General features: G+C 47.5%; 1 protein-coding gene across 2 annotated transcripts in view; it reads right to left on the minus strand.

Annotated features, from left to right (window-relative positions):
- Positions 1-17,376, minus strand: part of LOC311230975 (RAS guanyl-releasing protein 2-like) — a 309,227-nt gene that overhangs the window by 23,938 nt on the left and 267,913 nt on the right. For both annotated transcript variants that reach the window (XM_084317429.1, XM_084317430.1), the window contains 2 exons: positions 15,724-15,865; positions 133-169 (listed from right to left, as the gene is read on the minus strand). In XM_084317429.1, coding sequence (XP_084173555.1) covers positions 133-169; positions 15,724-15,865 — 179 coding nt within the window. The remainder of the gene's footprint in view (positions 1-132; positions 170-15,723; positions 15,866-17,376) is intronic.

Raw genomic sequence — 17,376 nt, forward strand, 5'->3', positions numbered from 1 at the left:
GTGTGCGTGCTGTTGGTGATCGATGGGGACAAAGAGACTGGCTGATCCGATGGAGGCTGTGGGTCTCTGTTAGTTATATCTGAACCTGCAGCACAGACGCTGGACAACAGGTAAAACACGCCACTAACTTACCTTTACACTTGTAGCCTTGCTTGTAGAACCCCCATATCTACACAGAGACAATTAAAGAGAGAGAGAGGGGAGAGAGAGAGAGAGAGAGAGAGAGAGAGAGAGAGAGAGAGAGAGAGAGAGAGAGAGAGAGAGAGAGAGAGAGAGAGAGAGAGAGAGAGAGAGAGAGAGAGAGAGAGAATGATTGAGGGCAACTGGCATCTGTTTCGAGAGATAGAGTAAAACCAAGAAGGGACGCAATGTATTTCCACTGTCGACTACAATTTTAATTTTAAATAATTTTCAGCCAATATCTTATCAAATAAATATATATAATAATCTTCTTAAAGACTTTTACTATTATGTACTATGCCACTATGCCTATACCTACTATGTACTATGCAACTATGCCTATACCTGCTATGTACTAATATACTACTATGTCTACTATCTACTATGCTATCAGTACTATACCTATACTACTACGAATCTTCCTTGACATGGCATATCGTGCAGTGAAGGGAACGGCTCCCTCCTACCTCCGGTCAATGGTCTCTAACTACACACCCTCAAGACCCCTACGCTCTGCATCTTCTGGCCGCCTCAGACCTACTCCTATCCAAGCTCCGGGAGGGTCATCAGGCTATTCTCTGACCTTGCTCCACAATGGTGGAATGAACTGCCCACCCCAGTCAGGACAGCCGAAACCTGACAAATTTTCCGCCGTCGAATAAAAAACACACTTCTTCAATCAATATCTGAAAAGATTTAAAAAAAATTTTTATGTGTACAGTCTTTTACTATCATGCACTTTGCTACTATTTCGACCTACTATGCTAATACGTCTATACTATGCACTCAAGACTGTAGCCCAAGTAATCTTCTGTTTGACGAACAATCTTACTTAGCTGCCAGCGTTGTACCCTTCCTGCTGACCTGTTGTACACTACTACGAATCTTCCTAAGTCTTTATAAGTCGCTTTGGATAAAATCATCAGTTAAATGACCAAATTTAACTCAAGTTCAGCACTGCAGGGACGAACAATACCACGTACCCTTAGCTGCCGGAGGTGTACCCCTCCTGTTGACAACTTGTAAGTCACTTTGGATAGAAATGTCAGCTAAATGACTAATCTATCTTGTCTATCTTGAAGGTTTACTTAACATGGTTCAATACATGAACGTGGGGGAATGTTTATAAAACAAATATAGATCCTATTATTAAACTACAGAAAAGAGCTATTAGAATAATAAACAAAGCTATAGTTACCTTGAATCGATAAAACTATTATGCATAAAGTCCTGCACATAAAAATGTGTAGATATGGTGTACATAAAAACCTTGGAAAAAAGATTTCCGTGCTAGGAGTAAAAGCCTACCAGTTTGTATTCAATGTCTCTTTCAACCAAGAGAAGGAAAGTATAATATATATATTTTTTTTAATTATGTTTTTGGTAGATCTTTATTTGTTTGTACTACCGGGCAGTCCGGTAGAGAGAGAGAGAGAGAGAGAGAGAGAGAGAGAGAGAGAGAGAGAGAGAGAGAGAGAGAGAGAGATAGAGAGAGAGAGAGGAAGAACGGGAGACAGAGCGGGGGGAAGACATTCGGCAAAGGACGCCGGGTCCAGGAATCGAACCCGGGACGGCCGCTTTGCGATGCAGCGTGTTACATGGGTCGCCACTTGGGTGCCCAGGAAAGTATAATTTAAGAGGGTTATGTATTCTTAAAACATGTAAAAAGGTAAGAACGAATGTAAAAGCTAGATGTGTTTAAATTTTGGGAGTTAAATTATGGAATAGCCTTAGTGACGGGTTGAAGTTGTGTACTTCTCAGGGGAGATTTAAAAAAGCCTTAAAGGATCAAATAATTCAGGAGTACAGTTTTGAGTAAAAACATCAAACATTTGTTTTTTCATTCAAAAAATTATATCTTGCAGCATATTTTAAGGTTTTCTTTCTTATATTAAAATATATTTAGTTTTTAAGAATTTGTAAGGGATAGGCAAAAATAAGCATGTGCCTATTCCTTTTTTTCTGTAGTTGATTTTGGATTTTGTGTGTGAGCTTGCCTTGAATATGTACATTTGTGATTTTTCTTTTTCTTTTCTCTTTTCCTTTTGTAAGTCCACACGGGTGTGTTTGATTTGTCTGTAAACAAGACCGAAAAATAAACTGCATTCATTCATGAATACCCTGTACAGTCCACTTAACATGAATACCCTGTACAGTCGAATTAACATGTCTGAATACCCTATAATGACAATACATTTTAATCTAATCTAATCTAATTTTTATCAGTCACAAATTGCTTTCGTGCTAACTGATGAATATTGGAGTGGAATGCTTAGCCTCTCCCTTCCATTATAAGGAGTGGACGGGGCGTATGCAAATTCAGGTGTACGAGAACACGCTTTCAGTTTAAGAATGAGTGACATTCTTCAGTCAGGGGATCATAGCTGCGATAATTGGTGGGGAGGTGGGTGAGAGACGGCAGGAGGAACAATGACATGAAAGGGCTGGAGATCAGACACAGCCCCAGCAAACACACACACACACACACACACACAAACTAATACACACTAAAATACATACACGCTGAGTTAACACAGTCTAATAAACACATGTATAAATGCAAACTAATACACATGTACACACAGTCACACACTAATACATACCGATAGAAACACACACACACACACGCACACACACACACACACACACACACACACACACACACACACACACACACACACACACACACACACACACACACACACACACACACACACACACACACACACACACAGACAAACATACTGTGCACATGCACACAAACACACATGCTCAGAGTGGAGATACTGTATAAACAGCCAGAGGCTGAAGAACAAAGAGAATGCAGGTACTAGTGGTACACCCCTACCAGCCCCCCCCCCACACCATCCCACCCACCCACTGACCTTTACCATCACTGAAGACGTACTGTAGTAGCCATTGTAGAACCCCCCCCCCCCCCCCCCATCCAATATTTATCCTGGACATACTGCAGCAACATGCTAGCATTCTTATAGGTCATATAAGAACACCTATATAACTAGATAAGAATACCTAGAAAATTATCCCGTTATCACGAGAAAACAAAGTCCGTTTTCTCGTAATAACGACTTATTAATCTCGTTATCTCGACATAACGAAGTCCGTTTTCTCGTGATAACGGATTAATTTATTTCATGGGGGTACATGACATACAGGTATACACAGTTGTAAAGGCCATAATATGGCCTTTGGTTGTTAAGTAGTGTCTTATTTATGTTTGAACACTAGGGGGCTCACCGCCTCCATTATGGCCCCTCTTCTATAAATGGCTTAGCTAATTGCCGTAATCGCATGCACCTGTGAGGAGGATACATTTTCCTACCTGTCTCACCGTTTGGAACTGACCATGGAGCAATTGACAACTGTTCTGATTTAACCCTTCATTCACCATCATTCACCTTTGGACAACAATAAACTCTGTAAACAGCAGCAACTTGGGACATTCCATATTTACATCACAAACTTTGGGACTGAGTAAGATAATTAATTGCGGGTGCATCGTGGACGCTTGTCGATTCATTGGGGAGCGACAACCGGACACTACAAAGTAGAAAAATCCCTCATGGAAGAAGGAAGTGTGCTGAGTGAGTACAAAGTAGGAAAATTCCTCATGGAAGAAGGACGTGTGCTGAGTGAGTACAAAGCTGGAAAAACTCCTCACGAAAGAAGGACATGTGTGAGAATTCCCTCATGAAACATGATAAAAAAGGTTGTGAGTATAAGTATAGGACAACTTTCCTCACAAAAGAAAGCGAGGTAAGAAGATTTGAAACCTCTGTTATTGGATTACCTGAAATTTAAATGGATAGAGTGAAGAGCTGTAAACGCCTTCTGTGAAGATGGAATTGTTTGGACGCTATGCTGTAATTGCAAATGGAAAAGTGAGTCGGGACATTGTCACATTGCTACATTGTTGCGGTTCCGTGCGAACGCCATGAGGAGGATCCTAACGCCAGACTAATTAATTGTGATATTGTGGATTATGGAACGGACTGGAAGCCGTATTAAATGGAACGGATTGGATGCCGTATTATGTTGAACCATTGCAATTAATGTCGTCTGGACGTGTGGAAAACGAAATTGTTCGCTTGGACATCGCGGATGTGTGGCAATAAATCCCCAGTTCCATATAGCTTAATCTCTGTGCCATTAATTAGGATTTAAGACCGTAGGAGGATACTTCCTCTGCCCTCACTATGTGTTTGTGTACATAGCTATGCAGCGAGCCAAACACTCTCCCATAAAGGACCCAAGACAAAAGCTGGCTTTAAGCATTTTAATGAAGCAGTGTAAACTGTAAAACTATGCAAAAGACACACACACATTTGTGTATGTAGAAGGAGCAGAACAATACTGTTCAAAAACCATACGATTATGATGACGTCTAATTCTCTGGGGGACTGAAGTCCAGTGTTTGTAGGGGGCCTGGCTAGGCTGGTTGTTGTTCTAGCTGGACACCAGCAGCTCTACACTGTAGGTCACTCTGTTAGCTGGACGGTCCACAAAAATGTCCCCATCCTCTAGCGGGCCACAGGTTTCGCCCTAGGAGGCTAAAATGTGGTATTTTCCTTTCACGTTTACCAGTAATTTTGTCCTTGAAGCTGCATGTGGGGTCAATGGGAAAATTGTGTTTCACCAAAGTATGTTTAATGTTTTGTTAACATTCCTATTTCTAAAAGCCAAACCACTGACCCTAAACGACCGGATGTTGCAGAGAACACACTGACTGGTGATGTCGGGTGACCTGATCTGTGATGCTAAGCTAGCTTTGGCTAATGATTTTTCCTTTTTTTTAACTGACGCTTAAAATTCTAAATCCCCTGCCCTATCAGAGAGAGAAATGTATAGACGGTTTTGTTCACGGGAACACAGCCTGCATGAACCACAGACAAAGCTAGGAGCGATCTATTAATAATCCATTAATTTTCCTATAGCAGCAGCAAAGACTCCCCCTTATCCTCACTCAACTCTACCCCACACATCAAAAGAAAATGATTTGATGGCATTACAGATTCTACCTTTAATGTATCAGGCTACCTCCAAGAGAATTCTTCTGGAATAACAGGGGAGGGGGTGCACGGTGAGTGGTACTACCATTGAATATAAACATGTATGACCTCTTACCTCCCCCATGACCGATGACTTACTTCAATGGAAAAATGAATCAAGACCAAAGAAATTGCATGTTCTTGGTATCTAGGGACATTTATGGACCTCAGGGAATGTATTCCCAGTGTCAGAAATATTGTGTGTTACTATGCTTGAGTAAATTGTAATGAACCAAAGGAGAACATCAATTATTATTATTGTATTTTTATTTTCCATCTTTGACAGTGAATAACACCATGGTAACTGTAACTGAGGGGTACAATTCCCTGACTGTATTGATAAGTATGGTATTATTAAACCACTACCTCTTGTACTTTAACTTCTGGCCATCCAGTACATGATATAGATATGATGAACACTTTCCCACCTGATGAAACGAAGTCCACACAAATGTATAAATCGAATATTTTATATAGCAAAGGGTATATACAACGTTCACTTAATGACATTTATGATTTGAAATGCACTTGTATGGCAAATGAGTATTCGTAGGTAAATCAACATTGAATGTCCAATCTCTGGTTACGCAGGGAGTAAATATACAACCTGGTTCTTTAGGGAACTATAGCGATGGTACTTAAATGATTATAGCTGGATACACTAAGGGGGGGGGGGGGGTCCCGCTGGTTGTAAGACAGTAGGGGGGGGGTTAGAAGAGCCGCTGGCGGTATCCCATCTGGCCGACGATTTCTTGGGAGAATTCAGAGTCCTGAACACGATGCCCACAGAACCTCGGTCCGCAGATGAATACAGCTGGACCCTCTGGTGGACGGTAGCTGCCGGTCCACAGATGAAGAGACGTGAGGCGACCTCACTCGGGGTAGAGCGCCGTCTCACCTGGACTCCTCTCCGGGGGTAGTTCCAACACTCAGCAGTGTTGGCCGTTATCCATGGAATAATCAAAGCACCCAAAGCATGTAGATAATCCAAGCCGTGGAAGGCTCGCCGTCGTCCGGGTAAAGTAATCCAATGTACAGGTCCACTCGTCCTGGCCCGGAGCTCCTCGGATGCAAGCACCACACGTGGTCTGCCCAGCCTGGTTAAGACTCCAGATAACGTCAGGAACGATGGGGGTACTGCTCACTTTATAATTCTAACCGAACGATGCACCATACATAATAGACTATTATTAGCTTAATAGAAATACGTCCAACTCGACGGTATAGTGCCAAACTATGACAATTCAACTATTAATCCACACGATATCTCAATGCCTATTCTGAGGCCAAGTAGGCCTTACTGCACCACACGTGCGTCGTGGGTGAGGCTTTGCGTCTGTTACTAGGTTGGAGGGTAAAGAACTAATGGACTAAAAGAAAGTTCTACTTTACTTGCGCCATATATATATGCGCTGTGAACAAATAGTACCATTCGTATTTCGCCAGACGTATTCCTACGCGGAACCGGGCTTGCCACGACATGTTGGTCGGCACGATTGAACTTGAACCAAGGGGCATGGCTGCTGGCGCCAGGTTCTCGTCCAATGGTAGAATGAAACTATTATGGGCTGTTAGTAGACTAAAGGGATATTCAGTGCATATTGTACAAGGAATATACAGGGGATATCAAACGATATACAAATACTATTAAATATATATCCATAAATAAATATATATATTCGGTTTAATCTGATCCTTCACAACAGCCGCACCCTAATTAGTCCCACCTAATTAGCTAAACAGAGACAGATTAACCGCACTGTCTACCACTCAAGGTCCGCTGTAAGGGTCAGTCAACTCACAAAGTCATGGGGTCATGGTCATCATCGATAGTGTCTGGGAGTCGGGGCAGTTCTATTAGCCTCACCACGGGTCGTGTGTAAGTTCGCCCTTGGACGAGCACTTCAGCTGCTCGGACCTTGCCATCGGCACCGGTGATCACTTTGCTTACGCGGCCAGCCGGCCACATAGCTCTGGGTAGTGACTGGTCGATAATCATGACGACTGTTCCTTCTGTCAAATTGTCTCTCTCTTTTACCCACTTCTGGCGGGTCTGTAGAGACGGTAGGTAGTGGAGTAGGAAGCTGCTCCAAAACTTGTCAGCTAGTACTTGACTGTACCTCCACATTCTTCGGCCGTTCGCTTCTTCAGACCTGTACATTGTCTGGGGTAGCGCGGGGTCCAGCCGCCCCATTAAGAGTGTGTTGGGGGTGACTGGGTCGACATCTGCTACATCACTGGAGACGTAGCCGAGGGGCTTGGAGTTCAATACTCCCTCGATCTCCGTGAGGACTGTCATTAGGACTTCCTCCGCCACAGTCTGGGCCCCAAGCACGGCGTACAGGGCTGTCTTTATAGAACGTACTTCTCTTTCCCAGGTTCCACCGAAGTGGGGTGCGTTCGGGGGATTAAACTGGAAGTCAATCTGGGATGGAGCGAGGTGGGTCTTAAGTTCTGGGCCCATAGCTTGGAAGCTCTCTCTCAGCTCTCTTTCTCCGCCTTTGAAGTTTGTCCCGTGATCAGACAACAATGTAGACGGTTTTCCTTTCCGTGATGTGAATCTTCGGAAGGCCATAAGGAATGAGTCTGTGCTCATGGTCGGAAGGAGTTCGATATGTATCGCTCTGGTGGTCATGCATTTGAATACAATACCCCACCGCTTCTCGGTTCCTCTTCCTTTCTTTATATACAACGGGCCAAAACAGTCCATGCCTGTGGAGTGGAATGGCTTGTCGCCGAGTCGGAGGCGACAGGGCGGTAGGTCAGCCATCCGTGGTATGCTGGGCTGCGCGCGCCACTTTCGGCAGTCTAGACAGGTTCGCTGGAAGCGTTGCACCGCTTCTCTTCCTTGAAGTATCCAATAGCGACGTCTGATCTCCGCGAAGACTCTCTCTGCTCCTGCGTGGTGTACATCCTCGTCGTATTTCTTTATGATCAGCTCTGTGACCTTGTGTCGGCTGTTCAAGACTATCGGGTACTTAATGTCATCCGGTAGATCGGGGGCTCTCCGCAGGCGACCACCCACTCTGATGAGATTATGGGCGTCACTCTCGGGTGCCAGGTGGAGCAGTCTGCTGTCTGATGGGACGGGCTTTCCTCCCTGTAAACAGTCTAGCTCATCGGGGAACGAGTCTCTCTGGGCTCGTTGTAGTAGAAGAAGTTCTGCTTCTTCGTAGTCAGCTGCTGAAATGTCAGTGGTGGACTGAATCTCTGGGTGGTGCCACAGGAATGTCTTTAGCTGCGCACTTTGTAGGGTAATGCAGTCATCTATGTTGGGGTCTGTGGAGGCGACTGTGCTCAGTCCACAGAACATAGGTTTCTTGTTCTCAGCCTCCTCTTTACTTGCTTCCCGTGGGGTGGGCGTAGGCCACTCTTCTTCCGGGAGCTTGAGGAATTCTGGTCCGTCACTGTAGATGTTGCGACGGGTGAGGTCATCCAGGGACATTCCCCGGGTGATGATGTCAGCTGGGTTGTGTTTGGTGTCCACATACCGCCAGCTCGCTGCTTCTGTTAACTCTTGAATCTCAGTGACTCTGACTCCCACGAAGACTTTGTATCTGCATGAATCAGACTTGATCCATGTGAGTACTGTCGTGGAATCTGACCACAAGATTGTTCGGTGCACCGGAATGGTGAGTTCACGTTGGATTAACGTGGCTAGATGCGCTCCTGCTAGGGCTGCGCAGAGCTCTAGACGCGGGATAGATTGTTGCTTTCGTGGGGCTATTCTTGAGCGAGCCAGGATGAAAGCGGTGTGTATCTCGCCTCCCTTCTCTTGGGCACGCAAGTAGGCCACCGATCCATAGGCTACTTCGGAGGCGTCGCTGAAGACGTGTAGATCCATCTTGCATGTCTCTGGCCTCACCGTGGGTGGGAAGTAGCTGCGGCGTATATTGACGCCTGGGAGTGAGCGGAGTTCCGTCTCCCACTCTCTCCATGTGGAGGCAAGGTGTGCGGGTATTGGGTCGTCCCAGCCCTGGTCCTTGTCCCATAGTGCTCGTACAATCATCTTTGCCCTGGTGGTGTAAGGTAGAATACATCCCAACGGGTCATATTGTCTGGCGAGTGTTCTGTACACACTCCGTCTGGTGGTCGGTGTCGCCGTCGACCTTCCCTGCTCTGGAGTCAGGGGTTTGTGTCTATAGTGGAGCGAGTCTGTTTTGAAGCGCCAGACTAGTCCTAGTGTCATTTCTTGGGCTTCTCCTGGGATGGTCGCCATCCAGGTCTCGCTGCTGGCAGCCTTGTCCGCGGGGGAGAGGCTGCGCAATACGTGCGGGTCACTGCTGGCCCACTGCCTGAGATCAAAGCCGCCTTTGATCAGGGAGGCGCGTAGCTTGATTAGGAGAGCCTCGGCTTCTTCTTGAGTCGAAACGCTTTGTAAACAGTTGTCCACGTAGAAACTGTTCTTCACACTGTGTCGGACCTCTTCATCTGCTGCTGGGTCCTCTGCGACGTGTTTCTGTAGTGCAAATGTAGCACAGCACGGGCTGCATGTGGTTCCGAAGGGGAGTACTTCCCACTGGTAGATGGCTGGGTTCTCATCTCCGATCCTCTCTCTCCATAGGAACCGCAGCAGGGGCTTGTCCTCCTCCACTAGTCTCACCTGCAGGAACATCCCTTTGATATCCCCGCTGATAGCCACCTTGTCCTGGCGGAAGCGCAGTAGTACGCCCAGTAGGGAGGGGCCGAGTGTGGGGCCGGGCAAGAGCTCTTTATTCAGATTTTGGGATCCGATCTGGTAGCTGCAGTTAAACACAATGCGATCCTTGCCGTTGTGGTGGACCTTGTGATGCGGCACGTACCATGATTCGGTCGTCTGATCGGCCTCTTTAATGTCAATCTTTGTCACGTGTCCCGCTGTGATTAGCTTCTCAATCTCAGCGCGGTACACCCTCTCTTGAGCGGGGTCTTTGGCTAGGCGCCGCTCTGTGTTCAATAGATAGCGCTCCGTGGCGTCTTTCTTTGCGTGAAAGGTGGGCATTCCCTCTCGCCTCAGGAGTGGAGTTGCGTATCTCATCACTCCGCCGACTGTGACTCTCTTTGTCCCTTGCTCGAGTAGGTTGATGGCGTAAATGTCTTCTTTAGAACGAATATCTTTCTTTTCGTTCTTAAAGGGTATTGTCTCTAGTGTCCATAGCCTCTCGACATGCTGCAGGAGAGTGGTGTCTTCTTCTGTCGTTCTGGAGTGGAGGCAGCTAGTCGCTGCTGTTCGGTTGAGAGATTTAGCGAGGGGGCCTTGTAGTGTCCACCCTAGGCGGGTCTCGACTGCTGCAGGACAGCCTCGGGGTCCTGTATGGACCCGGTCAATCGGGACTATGAGTTCTGCATGGTCGGAGCCTATCAGCAGGGTCGGGGTGGCGCCGTCTATGAGCGGGATAGGTAGTTGACGCAGGTGCACATATTTATCCATCAGCTTGGCGATGGGGTAGGTGTACTGCGATAGTCCTATTTCTTGGCTGGTGAAAGCATTTGTAATCCTATACCGTCGCTCTGGCTGCCCGCTTGCTGCGATAGTGAAGGAGACATTCTCGCCCTTTATCGTCTTTAAATCTCTTCTTATTGTCCGAATCGTCATTTGGTTCTCGCTCCCCCGCAGTCCCAGCTGGGCCGCAGCGGACGCGAGCAGAAGGGTCTTCTCTGACCCGTCATCAAGGACGGCGTAAGTGTCCATGACTTTATCTTGGTAGCTCAATGTCACACGGACTACCTTTAAGAGCACTTGGGCGCCGCTGCTGCTGGCGGGGTCAATGTACATGACACTTGCCTTGGTGCCGCTCGATGGTGCAGGTGAAGGCCGTCTTCTGTTACTGTCGTGTAGTATATCTAGATGGGCTCCGTCACACCGACTGCACCTTTTCTTTAGGCGGCATTCGGCTGCCATGTGACTGCGCGCACATCGGTAACAGCGCCTGTTGGACTTTATCCATTGACTCGCTTCTTCTGCATTCATCTTTGTGAACAGGTCACATTGTGACAGCCAGTGTTCTTTTTCACAGTAGGGGCACACCATCTTCCACTTCTCTTTTCTCGAGGGGGTACTGTGGCTCTTACTGCTCGGTACTGACTCTGATTGGTGCATGACAGTCACCGATCTTCTTCCATCATTTATTCTCCTGGGTCCCTCTCTGGAGCTTGGCGTGCTCCGCCCGAACGTATCCAGTCGTAAGCTGCTGACTTCTCTCGCCAGGAAGTCGGCTAGATCAAGGAGGGATGGCTCGGGGCCGTTAGGATCCCGGTGGTCTCTCTGCCGCCTAAAACGCTCTTGTCTTGCGGGTGGCAGCTTCTCCACAATCCTCTCGACGTTAGAGTTGGCGTATAGCTCATGCATGCCCTTTTCCCGTTGCGCTCCCAGCATCCCTACCAGGGACTGCACTTTGATTGACAGGTCGTCTAGTGAGCGATTGTCTGTTGCTGGGGGTAGGCGATCAATATGCCTTATCTCTTGGATTACGTAATCCCATATACGTCCATATCTCTGGTCCAGCGCTGCTAGAGCCGCGGTGTATGGGGTCGTAGAGGTGGCATAGGCTAGCGCTATATTGTGCGCTCGCGGTACTTTCAGGTGCTTCAGTAATATTGCATACTTGTGGCGTTCATCAGCGACATCCACCATCATTGTCTCTAAGCACATCCGGAGCTCCGTGTACTGTGCTCGATTCTCATAGGTGAAGTCTGGAAACGACGGCGTGGCAATGTATGACGCCGTGGATGGCTGATACATCGGCGAGCGTTGGGGGAGAGACCTCCTAGGCGAGTCTCCTCTTGCGCCTCTCTGTGGGCTGGTACCGACAGGGTACCATGGCCCGCTGGTCCAGGTGCTATTCCTCGGGGCTGGTCGTGCGTCGTGCTCACCCGTGAATAGAGTCGGGGGTCTGTAGCGCAGCGCCGCGGGGGTATAGCCTGGGCTGTACTGGACCTCCTGGTCCGGTGGAGTACTGTGCTGTCGTCGGGCTTGGTTCTCCTCCTCTCCCTCTTCTTCTTCTATCAGGTCCTCTAGATCCTGTAATCGTTTATTTAGCTTCTCCGCAGTGTATGCCGCTCCTTCCTTGTAGCTGGGTCTCGCTTGGACCGGTCTGGGAAGGGGGTCTGCGGGGGGTATAGGCTTGGTCTGTTGGTCAAGTTCAGGGTCGCTTGCTCGGTTAGGAGACGCTGCCCTTGACTGTTGTCTCGACGAGTTCCTTGAACCCCTGGCGGAGGGAGAGGGTGTTGCCTTGAGGATCAGCTGCTCCATTAGTTGCGCTTGTAGCTTGTCGCGCTCGGCTTGTAGTCTGTCGCGCTCGGTTTCGCGCTGGATGAGAGCGAGGTCGCGCTGGTTGAGAGCGAGGTCGCGCTCTGCCTCTCTTTGGGCACCGTCAGCGGCGCGCTGGGTGTCGGCTCGGTCTCTTGCCATATTCTCTTCCGTCTGAAGGCGTCTTATCTCCAGGCGTATGCGCTCTTCTTCGCTCCGTTGCTGTGTCTGGAGTCGATCGCGTTCACCCTGAAGTCGATCGCGTTCACCCTGAAGTCGATCGCGTTCGGTAGAGGCTGTCAGGCTGACGAGGAACGCCTGTTGTAGCATCCTCTCCGCTTCGCTGGGGGAAGACGGTTGTGGAGGTGAGCCGCTCCTGGGTGAGCCGCTCCTGGGTGTACTCGTTGGGGAGTCCTGGAGCTCTATTTCCTCGGCGCTCTCCTCCTCTTCTTCCGTGCAGAGTTCTCTCTCTGTAGGGTTGTCTTCCTCCCGGGGCTGGTCGGGGACTACTTCTTCGGTATTGGCGGGGGGTAAAGGCATGTCAGCTCCCTCCTGGTCCCCACCGTGAGCTTGGTCAGTTACATTAGAACCCACTAGGGCCTCTGTGGTCGGGGAAACCTGGTCGTTAAGGTCAGACATAATTTTACTTTCTACTTTTACCGCGTTTACCGTTTGTCAAAGGCTAGGTAGTTGACTGACAGCGTAATCCTCTAAGTACTGAGGTGGCTGTCGTCTGTGCTGCGGGCGTTCTACGTTAGGAGGACCGTTTCGTGGAGTGTTCATCATAGGCCATTTTAATATTAATAACACTATATTAATATTACACTAGTTACCCTCCGGCTCGAAGGACCAATTGTAACTGAGGGGTACAATTCCCTGACTGTATTGATAAGTATGGTATTATTAAACCACTACCTCTTGTACTTTAACTTCTGGCCATCCAGTACATGATATAGATATGATGAACACTTTCCCACCTGATGAAACGAAGTCCACACAAATGTATAAATCGAATATTTTATATAGCAAAGGGTATATACAACGTTCACTTAATGACATTTATGATTTGAAATGCACTTGTATGGCAAATGAGTATTCGTAGGTAAATCAACATTGAATGTCCAATCTCTGGTTACGCAGGGAGTAAATATACAACCTGGTTCTTTAGGGAACTATAGCGATGGTACTTAAATGATTATAGATGGATACACTAAGGGGGGGGGGGTCCCGCTGGTTGTAAGACAGTAGGGGGGGGGGGTTAGAAGAGCCGCTGGCAGTATCCCATCTGGCCGACGATTTCTTGGGAGAATTCAGAGTCCTGAACACGATGCCCACAGAACCTCGGTCCGCAGATGAATACAGCTGGACCCTCTGGTGGACGGTAGCTGCCGGTCCACAGATGAAGAGACGTGAGGCGACCTCACTCGGGGTAGAGCGCCGTCTCACCTGGACTCCTCTCCGGGGGTAGTTCCAACACTCAGCAGTGTTGGCCGTTATCCATGGAATAATCAAAGCACCCAAAGCATGTAGATAATCCAAGCCGTGGAAGGCTCGCCGTCGTCCGGGTAAAGTAATCCAATGTACAGGTCCACTCGTCCTGGCCTGGAGCTCCTCGGATGCAAGCACCACACGTGGTCTGCCCAGCCTGGTTAAGACTCCAGATAACGTCAGGAACGATGGGGGTACTGCTCACTTTATAATTCTAACCGAACGATGCACCATACATAATAGACTATTATTAGCTTAATAGAAATACGTCCAACTCGACGGTATAGTGCCAAACTATGACAATTCAACTATTAATCCACACGATATCTCAATGCCTATTCTGAGGCCAAGTAGGCCTTACTGCACCACACGTGCGTCGTGGGTGAGGCTTTGCGTCTGTTACTAGGTTGGAGGGTAAAGAACTAATGGACTAAAAGAAAGTTATACTTTACTTGCGCCATATATATATGCGCTGTGAACAAATAGTACCATTCGTATTTTGCCAGACGTATTCCTACGCGGAACCGGGCTTGCCACGACATGTTGGTCGGCACGATTGAACTTGAACCAAGGGGCATGGCTGCTGGCGCCAGGTTCTCGTCCAATGGTAGAATGAAACTATTATGGGCTGTTAGTAGACTAAAGGGATATTCAGTGCATATTGTACAAGGAATATACAGGGGATATCAAACGATATACAAATACTATTAAATATATATCCATAAATAAATATATATATTCGGTTTAATCTGATCCTTCACAACAGTAACATTGACCAGACGTGAAAAATTCACTGAGCTCATTCAGCACCTTCTTGAGATCACGTGTACAAATCAAAATCAAATGTACAAAATCTAAGCAAATGAATAAAGGGCAGATGATTTACAGGGGGTTTTGTAGATACAGTACTGCATTTTGCCATCCGGACACATGCAATTTGAAATATGAATATAGAATATCAGGTCTATAAATGACCTTATTATGGCCAAGTCATACATCTACTGTTATGCATCGGGCCAAATCTTCTCTTTCCAATGGCAGAGTTAAATCTGGATTTAGTACCACCAGGCACCCGTTATAGAAGACCGTTAAGGAAGGCGTTCACAGAAAGGTAAAGAAACAAACTACGTTCTATTTTATTTCTGGTTTGTTCGACCGTGAGATATAATCACAAAAATCCGCTGGGATGCAGCGAGATATTTATAAACTCATATTTCGCTAATAACATTTAAAACGATTGGTAAACAAACATAGTGCTGAAAATATACACTTTGACTGCTGTTTTGATAGGGTTCTTTACTCTTGCTACATTTGAAAAAGAAACGCAACATTAATTAATACGGACTGTATTGATCTATTTATGACGTTTAATTTAGTTAATTTCGTACCGGTACCGTGCGTCAGAGAGGTATGGTTCAGTCTATGTCCAAAGCCCGCTTTACATTATCTTGTAAATGTGCGGGGGGGGGGGGGGGGGGGGGGGGGGGTGTTAATTTAAGATAAGGGCCCCATATTTGATCAATGCAGCCACATGTATAGTTTACATATGGAAAGGATGCATATTTCTGATCATGTGCACAAAAAAAAGGACATACTGTACATCATATAAGAAAAATAACCTTCCCTCTTACTTCCTTCCTTCCTTCCTTCCTTCCTACCTTCCTCTCTCTACCTTCCAGCCTACCTTCCTCTCTCTACTTTCCAGCCTACCTTCCCCACTGCCTCGGGCTGCCTCTGAGCAAATGTACATGTACTCACAAAGCCAGCGCAGTGCTCGCAGAAGGTGGGTTTCACGTAGGTGTTCTCAGTGAAGGTATGAATGAAGCCCATCTTACAGTTGAGCAGAGAGCTGGCTTTCATGAAGTAGTCCACCATCTCATCTCTGCTGATCTGCCCATCCCTGTCAAAACCAGAGAGGGGGGGGGGGGGAGAGGGGGGGGAAGAGAGAGGAGAGAGAGTGAGAGAGAGAGAGAGAGAGAGAGAGAGAGAGAGAGAGAGAGGAGAGAGAGAGAGAGAGAGAGAGATTATATTAGATTTGTTTGATTGTCATTGCAAAAGTACAAGTACAGAGTACAACAAAATGAAGTTGGCATCTAATCAGAGTGCAAAGTAGCAGTAAAGTGCATTGCAGAATACAACATAACTTAGATGATATATGACAAAGCTACATACAGTATGCTAACCTAATGTATGTACAGTATTTTATACAGTGGTACAAGTATGAATTATACTATGGTGTACCATAATATGTTATTGTACATTGCTATCATGCAATGTTATGTGGGTAGACTATAGATTGGACATACTGTAGTGGTGTAATGAAGGTAGTTATGAGTGAAGTTGTAGGCAGTGTAGGCAGTAGATAAGTATGGATTGTGCATACAGTAGGCATGGTATATGTTAAGTATAGGCAACAGAGTTCAGCGTTCATAGGTACAGGCTGAGTATAAGCAACAGAGCGTTGAGTATAGGAGTGTGGGAGAGAGAGAGGGAAGAGAGGGAGGGAGGGAGGGGAGGGAGGAGGGAGGGAGGGAGGGAGGGAGGGAGGGAGGGAGGAGAGGGGAGAGAGGAGAGAGGGAGAGAGGGAGAGAGGGGAGAGAGAGAGAGAGAGAGAGAGAGAGAGAGAGAGAGAGAGAGAGGAGAGAGAGAGAGAGAGAGAGAGAGAAGAGAGAGAGAGAGAGAGAGAGAGAGAGAGAGAGAGAGAGAGAGAGAGAGAGAGAGAGAGAGAGAGAGAGAGAGAGAGAGAGAGAGGAGAAGAGAGAGAGAGAGAGAGAGAGAGAGGAGAGAGAGAGAGAGAGAGAGAGAAGGAGAGAGAGGAGAGGAAGAGAGAGAGAGAGAGAGAGAGAGAGAGAGAGAGAGAGAGGAGAGGGAGGGAGGGAGGAGGGAGGGAGGGAGGGAGGGAGGGAGGAGGGAGGGAGGGAGGGAGGGAGGGAGGGAGGGGAGGGAGGGAGGGAGGAGGGAGGGATGGGAGGGAGGGAGGGAGGGAGGGAGGGAGGGAGGGAGGGAGGGGAGGGAGGGAGGGAGGGAGGGAGGGAGGGGTGGGGAGGTGGGAGAGACTGCAGGAGGAAAAAGAGATACGTTCAGCCGAACGCACAATTGGAGGGGGGCTCCCCACCCTCCAGAACATTTACCAACAAGCGGTGCAGGGGCAAGGCTAAGAGCCTCTTTGAACTGCTGCGGTCAGGCAAGCGATACCGGAGTCTCAAGGCGAGCACAGAAAGACTCAGAAATAGCTTCTATCCCCAGGCATCAGGCTGCTCAACGAACAATGAACACTACACAACAACAAACCATCAAACGCACATAGCACACACATCCACACGCACACACTCACTTTAAACAAACACACTGTAGCACCCACTCCCACACTTTATAGCACACACTCACTTTAAACAAACACACTGTAGCACC

This window comes from Notolepis coatsorum (genome assembly GCF_963971535.1).
Source record: "Notolepis coatsorum genome assembly, chromosome: 1".
In the NCBI taxonomy this organism is placed as follows: Eukaryota; Metazoa; Chordata; class Actinopteri; order Aulopiformes; family Paralepididae; genus Notolepis; species Notolepis coatsorum.